At 43.2% G+C, this 20937-nt stretch overlaps 2 protein-coding genes across 6 annotated transcripts; one reads left to right on the top strand and one right to left on the bottom strand.

Annotated features, from left to right (window-relative positions):
- Positions 1–584: 584 nt before the first annotated feature.
- On the bottom strand, positions 585–12096 carry PTCD1 (pentatricopeptide repeat domain 1). Of its 5 annotated transcripts, none has more exons than XM_081169502.1 (9): positions 11984–12096; positions 9223–9741; positions 8448–8588; positions 7125–7343; positions 5322–5423; positions 3648–4418; positions 3128–3244; positions 2665–2847; positions 585–795 (listed from the first exon to the last, which is right to left on the bottom strand). In XM_081169502.1, exons 2-9 carry the CDS (start codon positions 9691–9693, stop codon positions 610–612), a joined length of 2190 nt encoding a protein of 729 aa, XP_081025628.1. In that variant the 5' UTR covers positions 9694–9741; positions 11984–12096; the 3' UTR covers positions 585–609. The 5 variants fall into 5 exon arrangements, with proteins under 5 accessions (XP_081025628.1, XP_081025624.1, XP_081025627.1 ...); XM_081169498.1 differs by lacking the exon at positions 11984–12096 and adding an exon at positions 11514–11641; XM_081169501.1 differs by lacking the exon at positions 11984–12096 and adding an exon at positions 11419–11506.
- On the top strand, positions 12048–20494 carry CPSF4 (cleavage and polyadenylation specific factor 4). The gene is made up of 8 exons (XM_081169736.1): positions 12048–12183; positions 14264–14314; positions 14912–15064; positions 16966–17061; positions 17429–17522; positions 18589–18661; positions 19037–19207; positions 20147–20494. The coding sequence occupies exons 1-8, from the start codon at positions 12081–12083 to the stop codon at positions 20213–20215; spliced, it is 810 nt and encodes a 269-aa protein (XP_081025862.1). The 5' UTR covers positions 12048–12080; the 3' UTR covers positions 20216–20494.
- Positions 20495–20937: the final 443 nt, after the last annotated feature.

Here is a 20937-nt window from a genome sequence, read left to right as displayed (position 1 = left end):
TTCCGTTTACCTGTGCACCAAGACTTGTATAGGAATTGCCTATGCCTTCAGGCTTATATTTAAAATCTCACACCCTATAAACTTGTGTTTTAATAATGAAAACCAAGGTAACTTAAGGAAACAAAATTTTGCATCCAATATAAAATTCCATACTTGCATGAAAATGGGGGGTGGGCACCCTTCTGGAACTAAAGGAAAAAAGCCCTAAGTCTCATTAAGAGCAGAAAATACAAAAAAATAACTTTATCAAGAGGGACCCTTTATTACAACAGTTCATACTGCAATGTGTGAGGTCTTCATTTTTGTCGCAACCCTATAAATCAGGAAGGGAAAACCTTTGCCATTCCAAATATTCCACTATTAGCCAGGGATTATGGCAGTTGAAGTTCGATATCTGAAGAGCTAAGGGTTCCCCACAACTGCTATAAAAACCTCCTTGGCAGTAAATCCCACTGAACATAGCAGGGCTTGTGTCTGAGTAGCAATATTCACTCCCTTTTTTTGTAAAAAAAAATTCTAAAGCCAATGTGGACAAGAATGCTGGCACAAAATGAAGGCAAAAGGAACTTTCCAACACCACTATGGAGTATTAGCATTGGTTTTATTTTTCTACCACCTCCTCTGGCTGCTGTAGTTTTCTGCATCTTCTGTATTATGTTTGTTTTCTGGCTGCTTAGGAGTTCTGTATTTTGCCCAAGGGTGTGGTGTTTCTTCTGCCTCCATCCACTTCAGCCAGCGGAAGTAGTAGGATCGAAAGCCATTAATTTTCTCCAGGTAATAGTCCTTTGTTTTGTACTGCAAGAGGAAAAGGAGGAGAGAATTAACACACTGTAATAGCAAGAGAAGATTAGTTCTACTCTAAGAAGTGAGAAACTGCTTCTTAGACTTGCCAGGAGCTTACATAATCTTTTGGTGCTTTTATTTGGAAGTTGTGGAGGAGTGTGCTGGTATTAAAAAGTTTCTGTAGAGGGAAGTAAGTGCTTAAACTCTCTTCTGCTGGAATCAATGGGATCTAGAAGTGTTACCAGGTCTGGCTGCTACCAGTTGTGTTTGGTAGTCTCTTAAAGAGCACAGGTGAGATAAACTGGAAACTATTGGATTTCTCACGTTTCATCAAACAGCCCTAGGGCAGTAATTCATAGCATTAAACAAATTAGAGGGCTGTAGCTAATGTTGCCCATACCCATTAAAATCAGTGAACAAGTCATCTCCATAGATTTCAATGCGTAGGAATATCACTGAATACAACCCAATGGTGTATAAACATTTCTGCAGAAAACACACAGTATCAGTGTTGAATTAAAACATGCAATGAAGAAGAAGAGGAGGAGGAGGAGGAGGAGTTTGGATTTGATATCCCGCCTTTCACTCCCTTTAAGGAGTCTCAAAGCAGCTAACAATCTCCTTTTCCCTTCCTCCCCCACAACAAACACTCTGTGAGGTGAGTGGGGCTGAGAGACTTCAAAGAAGTGTGACTAGCCCAAGGTCACCCAGCAGCTGCATGTGGGGGAGCGGAGACGCGAACCCGGTTCCCCAGATTACGAGACTACCGCTCTTAACCACTACACCACACTGGCTCATCTAACCTCTCACCTTGTCCCATGGTCTGGGTAAATAGTACATTTTCAACTGTCAACTGAAATTAATACCATTGGTGCAAGACACACTTCAGAACTTGTATGGAGACGACCTTTATCCAATTAAGTAGATGCTGGTATAATGGCCTTTCTTTAGATACAGTATACTTGCGGTCACTTAGCAATCCTATACATTTTTCTTCCTCAACCTGGTGCCCAACCATTATCCCTGACTACTAAATTACCGTATTTTTCGCACCATAGGACGCACCTTTTCCCCTTCAAAAATGAAGGGGGAATGTGTGTGCATCCTATGGAGCGACGACAGCATAGCCCCGCGACCCTCTGCCAGCTGGAGAGTTGGCGCGCGGCTATGGCAGGAGCCTCTATAGCCGCGCGCCACCTCTCCAGCTGGGAGAGCGCACTTGGGGCTAAAGAAGCCCCCCGCGACCCTCTCCCTGCTGGAGAGGTGACATGCAGCTATGGCAGGAGCCTCTATAGCTGCGCGCCTTTGCGCTGCTCCCCGACCTGCTCTTTGGGGCTGGTGGTGGGCTTCCCCCCGCCAGCCCCAAAGAGCAGGTCGAAAGGAACCTGAAGCCTGGAGAGTGAGAGGGGTTGGTGTGCACCGACCCCTCTCGCTCTCCAGGCTTCCAAGGTAGCCGCCTGAAGGCGTCTGAACGCACCTTAAACAGCACCTTGTTTTAGAGGGGGAAAACAAGAGGAGGGAAATTCTCCCCCTCTCTACACAGCGCCTCCTGCCGCTTTGCTGAAGGGGCGCTGGGCAGAGACGGAGAGAAATTTTTTTTCTTGTTCTCCCCCCTCTAAAACAAGGTGTGTCCTATTGTCCGGTGCGTCCTATGGTGTGAAAAATACGGTATGCTGGCTGGGGCTGATGAGAGTTTGATTGCAAATATCTGGAAAGGAATATTTTGGGAGAAGGCTGATCCACACTTAACTGGGTGCAATCTGGGTAAATGTGCAGAGGACACAGAACTGCAAGGGTGTTCAAAGAACTGTGCATATAATATGTGGTCTTAATTCTCTCGAGTATAAATCAGCTTCTGCAAAAAACAAAAGGTTACCTCACCCTATCAAAGTTAGGAGGATACTGGGCTGCAAACTCCAGCTGGCGTAGGACAACTTCATTTGGAGGAACATGGTTTCTACTCATATCTGCAAGGATCTCTGTGAGGTAGGCGTAGTCCAGTCTCTTCACAGCTGCAGTTACAAGCGCACCATAGATCTGTACATTGGGGTTTATTCCAGAACGCTGAAAAACACAGCCCCAAACTGTCAGACAAAGGTAATTCTGAAGTCCTTACACACACATCTAGGAGTCTCACAGTATAACAAGATTACTGCTCCCAAAGCCGGGGAGATGGGGATTTGCACACTATACAACTGATTGCAATGGCCACTTACAGGAGCTAGTGGGACGGCTGAAAGACAAGATCCCCTTATGTTAACAGAACTCCTCACTAACATGTAGCCATCAAAACCACCAGGTCTGCTGCATGCAAAACAGCCTCAAAAGCTTGAGTTTTCTGTACCTTCATGTCTGAGAGTAACTGCAGTCCATCCTCTTTTTTGCGGCAGGCTATTGCCAAGTTGCAAAACGTCTGTAGATTGGGAGAAAGTCCCTCCTTCAGCACTAGGGGCAGCAGGCTCTGTAATATACAAAGGCATTTGAGAACAGCTGTCTAGATTACCTGTTAAGGTTCATGCTGAGAGGAGGTGCAATGTGTACAAATGAAGCTAATTGAACATTGGAAGCTGCCTTACATTCAGTCAGACCATTGGCCAATTAAGCTCAATACTGGCTCCTACACCGACCGGATTTCAGACAAGGTTCTGTCCCAGTCCTACCTGGAAATGCTAGGGATTGATCCTGGGACTTTTTGCATGCAAAGTAGCTGTACTTCTTAGTCATCACTGTTCTCCAAAAGGTTATGGCCTACACCAGTGGGTGGGCAGAAAATGTATCAGGTTTTGGTAAAAAAACAGCAGTTCCTGCAAGCCTGAAGACTGTCCACCCCTGACCCACACACACTCATATGCCCGTGATCTTACCTTTGCTCCTTCCAGATCTCCTCCTTTGCTCTTCTTCCTCACCAAGGTATTAAAAAAAGTTATATCTGGTTTCACATTGTGCTCCTCCATCACCGTCAACAAGGAAGACTCTGACTGGCTGTTGGGCTGCACCAGCTCAGCTAGCAGTGTGAAAGTTTTGATACTGGACGCGGCACCATCTTTCTTCATTCTCTTTAAGAAACCCTCCATGTCCCCAATGAGTGCCAGTCTATCGGAGGGGGTTGCCACTGTCCCTAAGGAGATCACATTTTCGTTGGGCGGCTGCGAGTCCAACAAGTTGGGGAAGTTGAAGGAGGCTTTGGAAAAACACAGACTGTTTGCTTCGGCCACATCTGGAGCCACCTGTTTTTTATCAAAGATCCCCAAGTCCCTGGGTGCAGCAGAATCTGGCAAAGTAGAGATATCGCCAGTCTCTGCCTTTGCACTATTGTCATTTTTGCTTTTGCTTTTTTGGCTATAGACTTGCTGCTCAGGTGTTCTGTCCTCCAGGAACACACATTTTTCCAACATCTCCACATCGAACTGCATTGCAGCTCCAGCATCTACTTCCTTTCCTCGCCGACCCTTCGCCTTCCGGTGTTGCTTACCAGCTTCCAGTCTCAGGATAGCTGGGCTTTCCTCGAAAGTTCCTAGCAACAAATTGGAAGCTACACGGGAGTCACCAAGGCCGCAGTCTCTGGCAGCACCGAGCATCAAGTTGTAGCTGTAACTGTCGGGTTTTAAGTTCAGTTTAAGCATCTGCTGCCAAACCTGTTTTTGGAAAGGAAAGTCAGGGCAGAGAAAAGAGAAATGTACCCCAGGTGATCCATATAATTACAGTTCTTACACTAATGGGAAACAGACAAGTTGATCCTAAATGTGTTCACTCGGCAGTAAGCCTCAGTATTCAGAGGAATTTGCTTCTTGGGATTGGAGCCTGGAAGACAGCAGTTGTCTCCAAAGCCACTTAGTAGCTCAGTTTGCACATCACCGTAAAACAGTGTATACTGTGAAAGCACCAATCTCATCCATGTTGCTCCTCCCTCACAGCACGCAGGAGAAATAGACCACGATTCCTGGCACTGGGTTATGTCTGAAATGGGGCCCGTGGTTTGTTTAGCTCCAAACAAACTGTGAGCAATAAACAAAGTAGCCTGCGGGGGTAGCTCAGAATCAGGTCTGCAGGCTGGATCCTATCTCCTGCCCACCTCCAAGGTACATGTTGTGTTCTGAAGGCAAATGTTTTAACAATCATGCTAAGTAACTGCAAATGACATAATGGTGATTAACGAAAGAGGAACACATTCTCTCTTGTCTTTTTAAAAAGCAACTCAGAACTGACAGCACAACTTCACAATCATTAGCATGATGCTTTCAAAAAAAATGAGATGGTGTTTAATTGTTTTAAATATGGTTTTTATTTGATTTTAAATTATATGGTTTTAACATTTTACTGTCTACTGCCGTGGGTTCCTTTGGGAGGAAGGGTGGGATACAAATTTAGCAATAAAAATAATCTAAGATGTATATAGCTCCCTAGTTCTATAAGATACATGGAAATTTAAGGATCACAACCAGAAGAATCAATCGCTTAAGAAAACCGGTCAGAGTGAATGCAAGCTTTAAGCTCTTTGTTGGTTTGTTCAGCTGTAAAGAGGAAAGGAACATACAGACCTGCAAGGCATAGCGAAACCCATTCTCTTTGTCTTTTATGCACCCCATAAGCAGGAAGTTGAAAGTCTCTGTGGTGACTGTATGGCCTTTGTGGACGATTTCCTTAATTAAAAAAAAGGGGGGATGAATACAGTAATTTCACACTTATTCCACAATAGAAATCTCTAATCAAACATTTGCTCTTTTGTAGCTCAAATGGAAAACATCTCTCTCTCTCTCTCAGATAATAATAATAATAAAAAGATTCAGGAAAGTCTAAGAAGGCCAAAAGTGACACTTTCAAATTAAATTAACCAAGGTACAAATGTCCATCAATACTGGGTTCACAAATACTATTGCTGATGTCAGTTGAGAAAGCTAATTTCAACCTTGTACTGCAAGAAACTAAATGTCATGCACTGTCTAATTATCTTTAAGATTAGAAACAATACTTTCATTATTCCACATTCTAACTTGTTGGCAAACAGGAGTTTTTAGCTGGATTTAGATGCCTCTCTGTTCCAAACCAGACCAAAAATCAGCAGGAGATGGACGTGTTTACAAAAAAGGAACCCACTAAAAGCAACAGAATCTCTGCCGATTTACCAATTTGTGAGGAGTGGGGGTGGAATTTTATGGGAAATCAGAAATTTGTTACAAAACCTAATGTTCAGATAGCGTATCTTGGTTAAAATGATGGTTTGCAGATGACACCAAACCAGGAGGGTTAGCTAATACCTCAGACGATAAAGTCACCTTGAATCCTGATTCTAATAGATTGGAGAACTGGCCCCAAACTAACAAAATGGATTTCAACAGAGATACACGTAAGATTCTGCACTCAGGCACAAATAACCAGATGCACAAATATAAGATGGGAGACACCTGGCTTGCCAGTTGTACATGTGAAAAGGATCTAGGAGTTTTAGCAGACCACAAGTTTAACAGGAGTCAACAGTGTGATGCACCAGCAAAAAAAAAAAAAAAAAAAAAAGCTAATACACAGGAAATAACAGTATCATGCTATTCTGCTTGGGTCAGACCCCTCCTGGAGTACTGTGTCCAGTTCTGGGCACCACAGTTTAAGAAGGATATTGATGGTGGAACATGTGCAGAGGAGGCTAACCAATATTGTCAAGGACCTGGAAAGCAAGCCCCATGAGGAACGGTTGAGGGACTTGGGTATGTTTAGTATGGTAATGAGGAAACTGAGAGGAGATAAAATAGCTATCTATTTCAAGGGCTGTCACATGGATGGTGGAGCTTTCTCTGCTGCTCCAGAGGGTAGGACCCGGACCAATGGATTCAAATGACCAAAAAATGAGATTCTGACTAAGCATATTTCAGCTGTTTGATGGTAGAATGGACAGTACTCCTTTCATTGGAGGTTTTTAAGCAGAGGTTAGATGGCCACCTGCCAGGGATTATTCAGCTGTGATTCCCGCATTGCAAGAGATTGAACTAGATGGCCCTTGGGTCCCTTCCAGCTCTACAATTCTATGATTCTATGCAAATCATTTTAAGTATTTGGAAAGCATTATGAAAACCTGGAAACAGAAGTAACAACTTTGTCTTAAGCCAACACTTTCATTCCCACACCCTGCAACATTTCACAATCCTGTGCACTGTTTACATTTTGCAGTCTCCCCACCCCATGTTGTTTGTTTGAAAGCGTTGGATGGGCCTTTACTACAAGCTCATGGAGTTTATTTCCTTGAGTATAATATATGCCACTTTCTGCTACACAGTTCCAAAAGGAACTTGCATAGAAAACCACACACACAGATTAAAACAACCCAAATTTTATACCAGAAGCTTCTTTACCTTCAATATGTCAAAGCACAGCCGGAGATCTGCACAGCGGGAACACACTTTCAACAGAGAATGGTACGTGACTAAGTTGAGCTCAATGTTTTTGTTCAGTAGTTGCTGCCGTAGCTTAAGCGCATGTTGCAGGCCCGAGTCCTTCCAGGGTGACTCTGCACAGGCGTTAAACAGGGCTGTGTACGTGGCGTCAGTAGGAGTCAAGGCTCGCTTCTTCATCTGCCTCCCAAGAAAACAGCAATAGATACGCTTCATAAAAATACTCAAACAATTATGCGGTATCAGGAATAGAACAGATACTCTGCGAAAGTATCGTAATGCACAGGAGTCAATTATGCAAATCCCAATTAGACAAGAGAGGACTTGTATATTGAATGGAAAACTTTTAAAGAAAATATTGCAAGTGTCACAGACTTCCAGCAGGAAGCGCTGAGAGCCATACTTCCAAGCAATCGATGCCAGAGTCGCTATTAAGATGGGAGGATGTGATGGGGATTCGATTATGGGGATTTAAATTAAGAAAATAAAGTAATAAACTCTGCAAGGTATGTCGGCCCACCCGTCATATTAACTAATTGCAAGAGTCACTGCGAATACCTTCACAGTCCTTGTGTTTCCTCTGCCATATGCTGTTCATCGTGCTATAGAATTAAAATAAAATGAAAATTCCACATGGCTATGTGATTCCTACTGCAAAGAATCAGAGGGAAATCCCAGGCAAACTTGCTGATTTTTTTTTAATTTGATGCATTGTAGGCCATGAATTTGCGTTTTCTTGTCAGTTTAGAAACTTTGCACAAAAACACATACCAGGATGCTGGCTAATGGGATGCCTGTTGAATGAACCAATGGAAGGCGAGATCTGCTTTTGACTTAGCTCACTAGAACAAGGCTGGGGAACCTGTGGCTCTCCATCTGTTGCTGGACTCCAGCTCCCATCATTCCTTATCATACTTGTCATGCTGGCTGGGACTGATGGGAGTTGGAGTCCAACAACATCCACAAGGCCACAAGGGGTGTGGTGGAGGGATGACACGACACAGCTCAAAAGCAGCAGGTGAGATGGATGCACCTTTCTCCACCTGAATGAAAGATGCCCCCAAACCTTCTCAATAGCACTTTGCAGGAACATTTGTCTTTCATTTCTTCTCTGGCAACAAGAGTTCCCTAGTTCAGAGATGGGGAACCTGGAGAACTCCAGATGGCATTGGATGCCTACGCCCATCAGCACCAGCCACACTGGGTGGTGTTACAAAAACTACCCCTGGCTTGGTTTTTTGGCAGCAACTCTCTTCCTTATGTGAACGAAACCTGAGTACTTACATCGTTATAGAGCTTGAATGCCTTCTTCACATAGCCAGCTCTGCCACAACCACCGATCAGGACAGTGTAGTTGCTTTCTTCTGGCCGAACACGTTCCTCCTTCAGCATTTGTACCTCGAACAGGTTCAAAGCCTCTGCCAGCTACAGTTAAGAGAGGACAACTGTGAGGACACAGCAGGAACTGTTGCTACTGCAGGGCCTGAGGAAGCTTTCTCAGCCCAAAGACCAAATTCCCTTATGGGCAACCCTTCCACGGGAACAGTCCCCATTGGCATTTTAATGTGTATCTTTGGATTAAACATGGGCAGGTTCCAGGTCGGAATAGGTTGAAGACGGCTGCACAAGATCACACTGCTCATCTAGCTCAGGAATTGGGAGGTGCAGGCAGAAGCCCTGTCTACTGACCCCACCTCTACGGGCCATGTGTGACAGGTGGGCATCACAGTGGCATTGGATGACCCATTTTTGTCAGTATGGTTTGACACCTTGCTTCACAAGCCCTGAGGATCAGCTGGTCGTTGAGGCTTGCAAAGCACTGTGCACAGGGTTTTGCTGATGTCAATGATATGGTGTTGGGTATGGGCTTGGCCAATATTAGGACTGCGGACTGAAGGCTCCTTAACCCTGATCCAGCCCAATATTGTCTACTACACTGACTAGCAGTGGCATCCCAGAGTCCCTGGCAGGTGCTCTATTTTAGCACTGGGCAATGGCCTTTCACTAGCTATGCAAGTCTATTCAATACTCTTGCAATGAAGACAGCTGAGATAATGACCTTGCCTTCTTTTATCAATGCCTTGCACTTCAAGAAATACCAATATGGAGTGTTCCTGGGACCTTGTCTGGGTTTTGGTTCCAATTCTTCCTCTTCCTCCACTTGGCTTTTGAGTTGCAAATCGTGAAATTCTTCAGAAGCTTTGTGAAAAAATTGTCTAGAAGAAAATTTTTGAGACAACAACCCAAAGCCTTCGTCGTCATCAAATTTCTCTTCTTCATTGCTGGCTGCTTCAAGGGTGGCGGCAGAGTGTGTCTCTTTCGGATCTCTCCTGTGTAACTTGTAGACCACTGGGGATGAACTAAAAGGTCTCAAGGCCAGAAATCTGAGATGATGTGCATTTCTAGGCCCTGCCAAATGTTTCTTTGAAATGGACCTCAATCTGGAAGTAGAACACAGCCAAGGATAGAAAGAACCTCTCACAGTGAAAAGTCCTGCAGGGAAGCAATGGTATATCAGCTGCAAAGCCATTGTGGTACCCGCTTTCGTCACCTGGTTCTCCAATTAGACGGCCATCTCCTAGAATCCAAATCCAAAACATTTATATATCTATATCCTTGATTTTTTTCAAAAATAAAAAATAAACAAACCTGCAGTGGCTTCTGTTAAACATTAAAACAATGATACATCAAAATTAAAACAAGATCATAAAAAGTAAACACAGCACCGATCAAATTGTTGTATCACATCAGAGATGGAGAGCCTGGGGCTCCCTAGATGTTGTTGGACTCCAAAGTCCCATCAGCCAGCAAGGCCTACTGCTAGGAATGTTGGGAGTTTGCAGTCCAGTAACGTCTGGAGGACCACAGGTTCCCGATGGGCCTCTTGAGTTCAACGGGTAAGTTAGCCATAGGTACAGGACTGCAGCCTTAGTTAGACACTTTAAGTAATTTAAAATTTTGAGTTTATTGTACTTTGCATGTTAGCTTGCTCCTGCTTTTAGGTTGATTTTTCAATCCGTACTTTGCATTATATTGATTGTAAAAAAATAAATAAACAAACTGAGGCCCATTAATTTAAATGGGTCTGTTTTGAGTAAAACTCAGCTGCATTCAACACTTTACCTATACTATTATATGCTGCTCTGAAATCTGTTTTGGTGAAAGGTTGTGTGGAAACATTTCAAACAAAGCTTCTTATTTTAAATGCATCCACTTGACTGTTTTGACGGGTGGAATTGGCAATACTGCAGGTTCCACCATAATACCCATTCTATATCTGTAACAACTTGATATTTTAGTGTGGCAGCACCTGCACTTTGGAACTCCTTGCCTATGGAGATCAAGCAGGCGTCTTCATTGTGCTCTTTTCATCACCTGCTGAAAAGAATATTCCTGATTAGAGAAGCCTACCCAGGTGCTTAGAAATAAGCTTGCCATATGTCAGGAAAATTCCTGACATGTCCTTGTCTTTGGGTGTAAAAAATGGCGCCGGGGCAAAATGTCAGGGAAAACTCGGGTGCATGGCAACACGATGGAAAAAGCTCAACAATTTTGCGGGTGTCAGGAATTCTAGCTCTAGCATTTAAACTTTGAAAGTAGGGTTGCATTCCCCCCCTCCATTTTACTGTTTTCTCTTTTTGTAAACCGCTCCGATGGTGTTGTCGTTTTTTTTCACAACCAGGCGCCACATAAATTTAACAAAACAAATGAACGAAGCTTCTCAGGGCTGAGGGAAGAAGCCCCCCATTCGATACTTCTAGGCAGTGGTGTCTCCCATCAGATGTCAAGTAAATAAAGAACTACACAGCCTTTAGAAGACCTCTGAAGGCAGCCCTGTATCGGGGAGGTTTTAAATACAGTATTTTATGTTTTATTATGTTTTATATGGGGGCAACCCAGTCAAATGTTCGGATTATAAATATGATCTTTAAGATAATATTTTAGGTTATGTTTATTTGACTGTATACTTATATTTGACTTTCTTCAGAGTGTTTTATTTATGTTTTATTGATGTAATATGCTGTAAACCGCTTTGAGATTTTTCTTAAAATCATAAAGCGGTAAAGAAATAAAATTAAAATCATAAAACTATTATTATTATTATTATTATTACTACTACTCTACTCAAGAGCAGTGTGAGGATCAGGTTCGGATGGGAAAGCTGAGGCCCTCCATGAGTTTTGCTGGACTCCAATTCCCGTCACCCCTGGCCACTGTGCTGCGCTGGCTGAGGCCGACTCTGGGACCCCCTTACACGGCCGAGGCAGAAGGAGCCTCCATGAGGCGCCACGACCACCTCCTCCTCCTCCCCTCTATATTGCGCGCACGCGCACACGGGGCGCCACTCACCCGCCACGGTTCCCTCCACGCGCGAGGCCAGAACTCCCGCTCGCGACTCCCGACTTCCCCGCACGCCTCGGCATCTGAAAGTGGTAGGCGGAGCTTCTCGTTCGGGCTGAGGCGATAGGCCCACCTCGGCGCGAGAGCCGATTGGTTCGCTCTTCCTCCGCCTCCTTCTTCCCTCCCCATAACAATGCTTCCGGGAGGCGGGGCCGGAAAGAGGAAAGCGAGAGAGACACGCACCATGGCTGCGCGAGGGACTTTAACCTCGCCCACCCAACTGAAGGGGCGGGGCCTAGTCTTATTGGCTGAGCCGGAGAGCGGAGGCGGGCCGTGCGGGTGCGCGTGCGCAAGCCCCGCAGCTCCCAGCATCCCTCGCGAAGGCCCGTCGCGTTCGGATTGGAGGGAGCTGGTGTCCCTCTTACTCGCGCGCGCACACAAGCGTTAGGTTCCTCACTCGCCCCGCCCTTTGGTTTTACCTCAGTTTTCCTTCAGAGCCGAAGCGCCTCGAGGGGAGCGGAGATACTTCGCTTCCTTGTCCAGTTTGCTTTCCTCGAACGCACAGTCGCCGCCGCCATGCAGGAACTTATCGCCAGCGTGGATCACATCAAGTTCGACCTGGAGATCGCGGTGGAGCAGCAGCTCGGGGCGCAGCCGTTGCCCTTCCCGGGCATGGACAGTACGCGAGGGGGCGGCGGAGGGAGGGAGGTCAGGGAGGGCCGCGCAGGAAGAGGCAGACCCAGACCCAGACCCCACCCCACCCCCCATCTGCTCTTCGCGGTGGAAATGAAGACGGAGGGAGAGGGAGGCAGAGGCACACACTGCAATTATTATTATTATTCCCAATATACTGAATAGTGGCCTTCGTGGGAGGTGTTAACTTGCAGGACACGTCACGGAAGGGAGACAGAGCAATCTGTGTTCCATGAGGATGTATAATTTTTGCTGCTGCATCTAGGTTTTGAGGGTTTTTGCTTTGTTTTTTAAGCTTCTTTCAGAGTCTCTGGGATTTAAGTGTTATCCAAATAAATTATATCAGTCGTGTGGTTTACGATCCCAAAAACACATTCTGGAATAACTCCCCTCCCCAGAAGAAACTTCTACTTGAAGGAGTAGGCCCTGTTGAATTTGGCAGGGCTTATTTTTGAGTAAGGCAGTGTAGGTTTGCCTTGTGAGTCACTGAAGAGAAGACAGATGGATTAATCAAATCAAATTTATTTAAAAGGGGGAAAATTGAACCTACTTAAAACCCTAATTTAGGAAGAGCCCTGTTGGAGCAGGTGAAAGGTCCTGTGTAGTCTGGTTTCCTGCCTCCCATAGCAGCCACCCAGATTCCACTGGAAAACCCTCCAGTAGCGCATGAAGGCAACAGCTTTCTCTTCCTATTCTGTAGAAAAGGACTCTGGGATACGCTGACTCTTGATTCCAGAGGTTCCATGTAGCCATCATAACTATGTGGCGGTACTCTCAAGACTGGATTACTGCAGTGTATTTTTGGTGGGTCTGTCCAGATGCTCCAGCTGATGCAGAATAGAATGGCCAGGCAGCTGACAGGACCACCTGGCCAACAACATGCAACATCATTATTAAAAAATCTGTGTTGGCTGCCCATCTACTACTGAGCCAGGTTCATTGTCCTTGTATACATTTACAAAGCCCTGAAGAACTGAGATCCAGAGTGCCTTCAGCACTTATATCCCAGCTCATTCCTTCAGATCATCTGTTGTTAGCTGCCTGCCCTACCCTTGAGTTGGTGAGGCTCATTTGACATTGACACAAATTATGGTCTTTAGTGTCATTGGTCTTGTGCAATACTCTGCCAGTAGAGCTTCAGCAGGTGCTTTCTGTTTCAACTTTTAAACACCAGCTGAGAATGTTCCACCAGGCTTACGTAGGCAATTAAGACTACATATTTCCATAATTAGTGGATGAGTCTCCGATTCTAATTTTTGTGTGTTATTCACTTTGCTATTTTAATGCTATAGCTGTATATAAATCTTTTAATCAATCAATAAATGACTAGTTGCTGTTGATAGTGCCCTCCATCAATCACACTTATGTTATACTTTGTGTTTTACTCTGTACTTAATAAAAGGATGCATTGTATGGTTTTAATTTTGGCTTGTTGACTGATAAATTGATGATGGTGGTAGACTAGCGAGTAAAAGCAAAGATGCAGCTTTGTAGGATTGAAACGATATTTGAGAAGTCAAATAGTCAACAGCTGTAAACTTTCCATAAAACTGCACCAAAAAATGCCTTCAAAAATAATAACTTATTTACTTGCCCCCAAAGCCACAGTAGGAAGCATAATAATAATGGCTAGCATTCATATAACACTTTAGAGAATTCAAAACAGGCAAGCTTTGGGTGAACAAAATAGGAAGCCAGCTTAGTACAAACTTCTCTTCATGGTGCATGTGGGCTTTCAAGTTATCCAAAACATTCTCCGGATAAGGGAAGAAATGCTAGGAAAACATTTTCTGGACTTCTACTTGTTACATAGCTATGAGAGGCTCAGGAATACTGTGTATGTTGCCCCAGCAGTTCCTGTCAGTGCTGTGACAGTCTGAATATGGACTTTAAAAAAAGAATATGAAATGTGTGCTCAGCCATAAATTCATTAGATGATACTGGGTAAATTTCCATCTGAAGACTTGAGTGATTAATTCGTATAGCGGTCTTCATTTTAATGCAACTGTTAAAACTACAGAGGTGTGGGATATAGGGAGCTTCATTGTGAATCTCTTTTTCCACAGAATCGGGTGCAGCTGTCTGTGACTTTTTTTTAAAAGCGGCCTGTGGAAAAGGTAAGCCACACCTGCAAATTGCTGTGCTAGAAAAAGATGAAGCAAAGCCAATTAATAAACCACAGTCCTTTTTTGTGAATCAGTAGTTAGTCTTTATTGTTTATATACTGCATCAGTGTATGTAGCACTTGACAGAGAAACAAGGAAGCCTTGTTAGGTATGTGGACATAAGATGTACAAAACTTTGTAGAACTAAAGGGCCTCCAAGCAGACGTATCAGTCCCTGGTACAACAAAACTACTTTTTTGACCCCATTGACTTACAAACAGGTATCAGAATAAAAATAATACATTAGGATCTCGTGGTTTCCAAGCTCCTATGATTTTTTGAGAAGACATGATTTTCTATTCATGGACCCTCCTTTCATTTTGACATCTCTTAGTCATCCTATCTGTCTAGAAGACTATGAGGGGAGAAGTTGTTTCTACTATGTTAGTTCTGCATATATTATCTATGAACAAATATGCTCTGTGAGCCAAACATGTTTCTTTGACCTAAAGGAAAAATGTAAGACCTGCCTTGATGCTTTCTACCCATAATTCAGATGGGGTGTGTGTTAAAGAGCATTTCTTTTATCTCTTGTTTTCTGCACAATAGGAGGAATGTGTCCCTTCCGGCACATCAGTGGCGAAAAGACAGTGGTTTGCAAACACTGGCTACGAGGGCTGTGCAAGAAGGGTGACCAGTGTGAATTCTTGCATGAATATGACATGACTAAGATGCCAGAGTGTTATTTTTACTCAAAATATGGTAAGAGGAAATATGGTATCTGCGTGAGTTTTACTGGTACTGTGAAGGCTTGCCTTGTACAGAAGAAGTCACTCAATACAAATAGACATTTATGAAGCACTTTAAAATGTTGAGGGTACTTCACATATATTGTCTCAGCAATCCTTACAATAGCTCCATAAAGTAAGGTCAATACTGTATTACAATTCCACGAGGAGATGCTTGCCTAACACCACCCACTGATGACAGAAATTTGCAACTTTGTGATGTATAAATTTTGATATTAGATTCTTGATACAGATTTTGCTGTAGCTGTTTTATGTATTTATCCAATAGCACTTATTCTCTATATAGAATGTACCAATGAATAATTCGATTCTGGTGTTCCTGCATTGTGTAACACTCATGCGTATCTCCCACATTGTGTAAACCACTGAATCACTGCATTCCATGCTTATCTGACCCTGGAGTATTTTTTTCCAGCTAGTCAGAATGTTTTGCTAGGACAGTTTTAAGTTGGCACTGGAGTGTTAAACTAGCATCTCCTTGAAGCTTTCCTAGGCCATGTGGGAATGGAATGTCATAGTTCCTTTCTGAAGGCCTGGTTGTCAAAGTGCAAAAGCTGAATGAGGGGAAGTTGCTAACACAGTGGAGCCTGAGATTTTACATCCTTTAATGTTTTATGATGTATGGCTATGTGTGTAGAACTCTATAAAAGCTTTGCTCTACTGTTCAATCAGAGCAATCTTTCTAACTGGCAGTTCATTGCTAACCAATGGTTAGTGGGCCTGTCCTATTGAGCAATAGCTTTTCTATTGTTTTTTATTTAAAGGTTGGTTCCCTCACCTGGGCAAGAACCAGTGGTTTAGAAGTAAATTCTTACTATATTTGTAATTCCATATTTTGGTTGCTATACTGTACTGTTCTAGGTCTCCATAGACACATCAGCCTTGAGTTGTTGTTTGGGTCATGTGAAATCATACTGCTTCACACATTTTGGGGCCATGTATTAGGATTGGCAGTAACACAAGGGAACGAGATAAGTTACCTTGCAGTTCTCTCCAATAGGAGCTGGTTTTTGAGCTAAACTTACTTGCAGTGAACATTAAATTCTGTATTTTATTATGCTGTCTGGTGCAATTTAGAATTTCTCTTCCCAAGTGTTTCTAGGACAAAATAATCAAATATGTGTATAACCCTTGAGTGTGGGCATATGGTCATACATTGAGTAGTTCTGTTTGAAAATTTGCACTTTTAGTTATCATTGTTTCATGATATTCTGTGCTGTCCATAACGTGCTGTGAATTTCATAATTTTTATATGCCTTATTTGTTTTGGGTTGCACTTGAAGTGAAAAAATATCTAAGTGACACCAACTTTGTGGTGATTTAGTAAAGGTAAAGGGACCCCTGACCATTAGGTCTAGTTGTGGCCAACTCTGGGGTTGCGGCACTAATCTTGCTTTATTGGCCGAGGGAGCTGCTGTACAGCTTCCGGGTCATGTGGCCAGCATGACTAAGCCGCTTCTGGCGAACCAGAGCAGTGCACGGAAACGCCGTTTACCTTCCCGCCAGAGCGGTACCTATTTATCTACTTGCATTTTGACATGCTTTTGAACTGCTAGGTTGGCAGGAGGTGATTTAGTATAACATAAGTAAAAACCTTAAATTGTCTTCATTCTGAATATGACTTTATGCTTAACTTTTTAGAATCTTTATTTATCTGGCTAGAGAAGGTTTACACTACCAGAAGAAAGCCAAGATTCTTGAAAGCCAAGATTCTTGTGAATAGCAAAAGATATGCATTCAAGTTTTTCCTGATGCTGTATCATTGTTCTGGGAAAACTGTTTGACCCTGATGCTGATGCACAATGCTCTTTCTCTCTTGGTTGGTCCAGTAAAGTGAGTGTTTGTCTACTGCAGGGGAATGCAGCAACAAGGAATGCCCATTTTTGCACATTGACCCAGAATCTAAGATCAAAGATTGCCCTTGGTATGACAGAGGTTTTTGTAAACACGGTATGTATACCTCATATTTCTGCCGATGGCTGTGTAGCTTGCTAGCCTGCATCTGTGTTGACTTCCAACATAGATTTGCTTTGCAACCATAATGTCAAGCTGCAACACCTTGCACCTTGGGAGAGTCCCATCCCTGATGTCTGGCATGAGAGTTGGCTGCTTAAGAATTTGTCTTCATTTCTAGGAAATTTCTATTTGTGGTAGTGAGAAAGTCTCTGAAAATGCACAATCCTTGCAGCTTGAATGGTCAGAAATCACAGGTAGCCTTGGTTGGCTCAGCTTTGTGCGTATACAGCAAGCCTTGTGTACCCTGAATGTTTCCTGTGTTTGCATGTAACAGATATAACCATAAAATCTTTTATTGCAGGCCCCCTCTGTAGGCACAGACATACCCGACGTGTTATATGTGTGAATTATCTGGTAGGCTTCTGTCCAGAGGGCCCCACTTGCAAATTCATGCAGTGAGTATGCTTCAGGATTATTTCTGCTGTTTTATGTTTCCCCTTTAACCTTATACATCATAACTTCTATATCATACACTGGTATATATTTATTTCTTTGAAAGTTGCCCCAGGTTCATTCACAAGTGTCACGGGCTCATCCACCATGCCCTCTGCCATTCAAATGTATCCTGGAAATCTTTTAGGCTGGTTCTGTGGTCAGAATATTCCTCAAATGAGTGATGAGAAAGTGCTGGACTCTTTTTCGGATTGAAGAAAACATTTTAAACCCATTTCTGAATAAGCTCCATAGTAGTAAGAAAGACATGGGAGATTTAGAAGCCAGAAAGTTAGGAAAGGTTGAGGAAAGAAAGTTCTGCAGAGCCCCGTCAATGCCCTGCTTTCTGGAGCTAAGATACGATCCATATGGGAAGGGCCTCTTAGACACTTGAAGGTCTCAAAGCTTGGGCCTGCCTTCTGGAGCAGCTGGGAGGAGATCCAGTGTAGGATGAGGCCCTCCTTCACTGTCAGAAAACACATGGAAGTGAAATGGTCTTGGGAAATGATTATTGCATTTCACAAATATATTTCTTAACCTACTGAGGCTTGTGGCTTCCCAATAAGGCAGGCTTGCACAGAGTTCAGGTTTTGCTCAGGGTGTTTTGCTATCATACTTGAAAATGGGAAGATATTGTCAGGTTGACAGTATCCCAGAGTTTTGACTTTCCCTAGCAGCATGGGGTATGGCTTGTTCCCAAAAATTTGGCTGGAGGAGAAAGTACCTCATGCTTCTTTAGCCTTGAGGGTGGGCTCTTCCTCAAGCTGCTCTGGTTGTTGGTTACTAGCCTCTGAATGGTTTGGTTGGGGAGAATTTGTTTCTCCTTCCTGTACTAGCGCTGTATGTAGAAAATACTTTCTCATTGCTGTAGTTTCTGTATTCAAGCAGCAAAATGTAACATGGAGAGGAATTATTTTCTGTTGCTCAGGACAGGTATGAACTCTGAAGCTGTAAGGGGGAGATGTCAGTGGTTTGAGGGTCAATTTAATCTTTGTATGTTTCCTTATGTACACTTTCTTTTTAAATTAGCCCTCGATTTGAACTTCCCATGGGAACCACAGAGCAACCACCACTGCCTCCACCAACACAGCCACAACAAAAGGTATGCAGTACCCCAGTTACATCTACAGACTTCTGCAACATCTTCTGAATGTCAGAGAGTTAAGGTTGTTGAAATAGTTGAACACCAAACATACAGTTTATATCCTTCAGAGAATAGAAATCGCAAAGTACCATTGTGAGGAACTTCTTTTTTTATTTGAAGGGTATATATTTTTATACACCATTGGTGTTCCATTCTCTAGTCAGGTACTGTGGGAATTTCTTGCTGTCTGAAGGTTGGCTGTTACACACTGCATTTGTAGAAGCCTTGGCAAAAAGAAACATACTTGGGGGTAGTTGCATTTCAATCATGGTTCAGGGCTATGGTACTTTTTTCTGAATTGATCAATGTGTGGGCTGCTTTTCCCCCTCTCAGCAAAATAACAATCCACCACTACAGAGGTCATCATCCCTCATCCAATTAACAAGTCAGAACTCTTCTCCCAACCAACAGAGGACCCCACAGGTCATTGGAGTTATGCAGTCTCAAAACAACAGCATGGGGAACAGGGGTCCTCGCCCATTGGAACAGGTCACCTGTTACAAGGTAAGCTGAAGCCTACAGGTTGTAGGGGAAAGGATTGTCTGGGGAATCTTAAAACTCTGCACCCCAAATCCTAAGTTTTGAAAGTGAAATAAACATAGTTGCATTTTATTTTCATACATCCAAGCGGAGAGTGTTGTTTCAACCAACTTTGAAAAATAGTGGGATTTAGGGACTTGCACTATTTTGCATTATTACATATAAGCACCTAAAACCTCCAAGCACTCTATTGTAATGTTTAATAAGACAGTCCTTTAATGGCAGGGATAATCTAAAAAGGAATATGTAAGAGTATTAAGCAGCAAAGCAAGGGATAGGTATTGAATAAGGAAACTCATCTCTGTCTTGGGTACCTGCTTACACCTTTGTGAAAACACCTTTGTTAATATCACTACACTTCTGGAAGTTGTTGCAATGGAAGGCAACAAAGTTGAATTCCATAGTTCTCAAGTAAAAAACTTACCCAGATACAATCATCTGTCTCCCAAAGTGTGTGTGACAGGATGGGTAAAGAATTCCCCTCTATCTATATTAGCAATGACAAATCTCTGGCCGATGGTCCTAATTTGCCTTGCCAGGCTGATTGGACCAAGGCATGCCCACTTGTCACCTGATGTGGCTTTGAACAGTACCAAATTCAAGCTGAGGTTGCAAATGAACATTACTTACAGCCATAGATTAAATTTAGTGGTGTTTAACATTTGGCATCTTACTCTGTTGTCACTGCTTTCAACAGGGATACCAACCACTTCCAAAAGCAGCACCACAGGGAAAGGCACCAATTCAAAGTTTCAGTCATATATAAACTATTGACTTCCAACCTTGGGAGTACTTTAGGAAGATAGGTTTCGTGCTTATCATTTGCATTCATGCTAATGTTTTTATTTGAAGCTTTTAACTTCCTGCATTTTAATAGCTTCATTTTTTTGGTCTTCTCTCCAGTGTGGTGAAAAAGGACATTATGCCAACAGATGCACCAAAGGACATTTGGCATTCCTTAGCGGACAGTGAGCCAGCAGCACCTTTTTAAATATGAGGGCCGAGTTTTGCCTGAAACCTTGAACTTGTTGAGCCATCTTTTTCCCCCAGTGACTAAACGAAAAGGACAGCCTACTAAGGACTACTTACCCACACCTCTTTTTTTGTATTTCATTTCTTTTACGTCTTAGAACATAAGTGGTGCCTGCCTTTATTCAGACTGCCCAGCTGGGAAGCAGGCTGAAGAAAAGCTTAATACACAAGCCTTCTTCTGAAATAGAATATTTGGAATAGGCACTCCTTGTTCCAGTATCCTTGGCTTGGAAGTCTTTCATTTTTTCAGCAGTCCTTGGCTATGGGTAGAAGGTGGGAATTAGCTCGTGTGATGTCATGAGTTGCACAGCTGTGCTGTGTTCTGCACATGCTTAAAATCTACACCAGTGCCTTCCCTGTAAAGTGTTTGGTCCAAGGGTTATTGGTATGTCACGGGGAGGGGGGAGGAGTTGGCATTATGCTGAAGTCCAGCAGAATGTCCTTGCCTCTCTAGCCAAGATGAAGTCACAAAGCTACACAGCTCATGTCTCTTTAAAGAGTTGAAAAGCAAAGGTATTTAAGTTTATTATGCATTCATAGTTGGAAGTAGAGGGACACGTGTGTGTTTAAACTCATGTTACATGAAGATTATATGTACCTTTTCATAAGCACCTTTCCACAATCCTACCACAGAACTATACTCTATTTTTGATGGTAGAATC

This window comes from Podarcis bocagei, assembly GCF_964188305.1.
Source record: "Podarcis bocagei genome assembly, chromosome: 14".
Classification (NCBI taxonomy): domain Eukaryota; kingdom Metazoa; phylum Chordata; class Lepidosauria; order Squamata; family Lacertidae; genus Podarcis; species Podarcis bocagei.
The sequence above is the reverse complement of the archived record's forward strand: the minus strand, read 5'-3'. Positions and strand labels throughout refer to the sequence as shown.